Source organism: Limulus polyphemus, unplaced genomic scaffold, assembly GCF_000517525.1.
Source record: "Limulus polyphemus unplaced genomic scaffold, Limulus_polyphemus-2.1.2 Scaffold491, whole genome shotgun sequence".
Lineage (NCBI taxonomy): Eukaryota > Metazoa > Arthropoda > Merostomata > Xiphosura > Limulidae > Limulus > Limulus polyphemus.
In genome coordinates this window covers 355,952-358,981 of record NW_013666101.1, presented here as the reverse complement: position 1 = coordinate 358,981, position 3,030 = coordinate 355,952, and the positions used below count along the sequence as shown (strand labels likewise).

General features: G+C 33.1%; 1 protein-coding gene across 1 annotated transcript; it reads right to left on the bottom strand.

The window, feature by feature from the left end:
• Nucleotides 1-720: 720 nt before the first annotated feature.
• LOC106458601 (innexin inx2-like) lies at nucleotides 721-2,588 on the bottom strand. Its single transcript, XM_013918124.2, has one exon. It carries the CDS (start codon nucleotides 2,527-2,529, stop codon nucleotides 1,402-1,404), a length of 1,128 nt encoding a protein of 375 aa, XP_013773578.1. The 5' UTR covers nucleotides 2,530-2,588; the 3' UTR covers nucleotides 721-1,401.
• Nucleotides 2,589-3,030: the final 442 nt, after the last annotated feature.

Sequence of the window (3,030 nt, the reverse complement as noted above, 5' to 3'; positions counted from 1 at the left end):
TATAAGAACAGGATCCTTATGAACAATATAAGCACATGATCCTTCTGAAAAATACAAGCACAGGATTTTTATAAACAATGTAAGAACAGTATCTTTATGAACAATGCAAGTATCTTTACGAACAATACAAAGATCTTTATGAACTTTGGAATGGATACATACAACTTGTTAGCAATCATTCTCTGCAAATTTTGGTAATTGTAGCAACAATTTAGATGGTTTTCCATTCTGGGACGAGAGAGTTGATCTTCTCTTGCTGGTGGCACTTACCATCTGTTGGATAATCGTCTTTGAAATTGGTAGGCTTTGCATTTCTTCACTATTCCATTATACAAATATCCTTCTTCGAAAATTGTTGTAACAAATCCCTAGAGTTATAAGTCGACTCTTAGCAACATTACGCTGTCGAATAGTCGAGATTTTGCCCTGAATTAAATGTATATAAATGCTAAGACTCTTAGCAACATTACGCTGTCGAATAGTCGAGATTTTGTCCTGAATTAAATGTATATAAATGCTAAACATGTCGTTTGTTGCGCCACTTCTTGCACTTGCAACGACAGAGCCCTAATATTGAACGAAAGGCCTCTTTGGTATTAATACTGGTAAACAGAAACAAAATCGAAAATCTAATCTGCGTTTTATATATGATGTGTATAAATCGTGAAATTTGAAAGCCTTCTCGTACATTGAAATCCTCCATTACCCTAGCAACAGAAATAGATCAAAAAGGTTTATTAAAAAAATTCATTGTTACATACAAGTTAAATATATTCAACTTACATTCCAGCTTGTGAAGAAGTTTTGACAAAAAACTATGTTGTACAATTTCATATTATGATAAAGTATACTATTATTATTATGATAAAGTTATTATTATTGTGATAAAGGTATGATAAAGTGCATTTTATCCCAACCACTATGTATAAGTGCACAATTCTAAAAAAAATAAAAATGTAAAACAACAGAGCTGATTATCAATCATCATTAATATGAGTAAAAACGGATTTCTATTCTATTAAAAACATATAAAATACTTAATAAGTACTGTGTATTCACGATCGTAGCTTATTGCTATAATATGTCTTTTGATTGAGATTTTTCTTTCTTCTTCAGCTTACGTTAAGTTCCAATAAACTATCCTTTACATCAGCAAGACAAAATCAGTACTGCAGAAGTCCAAAAGTCTGTAACATTTCATTTTGTAATTTTATAATTTGAAATTAATTATCAAATATAAATAATCACATCTTCAGAATTCAAAATTTCTAAACTTAGAATGTCATTAAAACAAACTAATGGTAATTTTTACCTATCTTTTTTTATAGCTAAGATTGAAAAACAAAAGATATTTTAGGATCTGAAACGTATCATCCAAACGTTTATTTTTTCTATTGAAATTTAAACTTTACTTTCATTCGCGTTTTTATACTTCTCCTCGAACACGGAAGGTGGTGTCTTCTTATTTGCTATATTAATGAGTAGGTCTCGGAAGTTTCTAGATTCGATGTTGTAGCCCAATTGTTGCAATAGAAACCAGTCACTGTAAGACATGTTTTTCAACACAATATCCAGCTTGTCTTGAGGAGTGAATCGGTCAAGGGATAACATCAAGTAATATCTTACTCGGGAAGAAGAAAACACAAGCATTCTGTACGCTAAGCCGAGTCCACTTAATATCGCAAGAATTACAAACCAAAACCACATGAAGATGTAGATTTTTTCGTTCAGGATGTTCAGAGGAATCAGACAAAGGGCGTCGTGCTTCTGGACGTCACCGGATGAGCCATAACGGTGAAAAGTGCACTTGGTCACTCGTGGAAAAACTCGAACCATTGGATCCAGTCTATTCTCGGGGTCGTCGTCTACATATCGAACAACGTCTGGACCAAACGAGGTGAATTCGTACCCTAAAAACCGGTCAACCAAATAAATTTGTCCAATTACATTTATAAAGTTCAAAAACTCACATAAAGTGTATTTCCAGACATAACTGTCATGTCTTCTTAACTTGAAAGTGAAGTAGTCTACAAGTTTATCAATATTTGTCTGTTTGTCTTCTTCTTTTATGATAGGTTTGGTCAACTCCAACAACATACTTTTGACTTTTCCTGCTTCGAAACTTCTCCAAGTCATTCGAGGTACGTAGAAGAGGAGCGCTTGGAGGAAAAGTACAAAGCATACCCACTGGTAGTATGCATGTTCCTTTACATCGTCACCTGGCTCATACTTGTCCACACCGGGGTGGGCCACTTCGACACCAACTTTCTTATTAAATGCTTTTGGAAGGGTGAAGGTACTTTCAACCCAACAATATGTATTAAGTGTATTTTCTGGAATGTCATCTTTTTGAATGCAATGTATCGGGTTACCGAAGAACTGTGTGCCTGAAATCATCACGCTGAAGGCTAGTAAAATTGGCATGGTAACTTCATAATGAAGTCGAAAAATATGGTTATCTATCTGAACTTTTCCATATTTAATTTTGAGTAGTTTTCCAAGTCCATCACTGATGAAAAGCTTCTCCATCTTTTACTCAAGTCTTTAAATATTTGCTTTTACACTTATTCTGTTGACTTCAAGCCGAAATATACGTTAAATACACCTAGAAAATGTACAAAATTCACACACCTCTTTAGATAAGAACATCCGGGAAACTGCACACAATCAGTGGACTTTGAGCAAAAAATACCTACTATCTACTCGAGCACAAAGCTAAACATTTAGTAATGCTTTCGATTAATAAATACTTCTAAGAAAAAATATTATTACATGGAACCTGAAAACATACCTTTTCCATATAAAGTTTACATAGAAAACGAATTTGTAAAAAAAAAAAAAGAGAGTAAGTAAGCAACCGCTACTTGAACTATAAATAGGCCTACGCTTAACATTTGGGCTTTTAAATTACAGCTTAGTTTCTGTTTATAGTTACCATATTATATCTGAATATTATATATGGACTTTGGTCTAATGTAAATTACGAAATGACCAAAAAATAACTTTTAATAAAAGGGAGTTGACGAAACA

Coding starts and splice junctions, on each gene's coding strand:
- LOC106458601 (XM_013918124.2), bottom strand. CDS start 2,529: ATGGAGAAGCTTTTCATCAGTGATGGACTTGGAAAACTACTCAAAATT.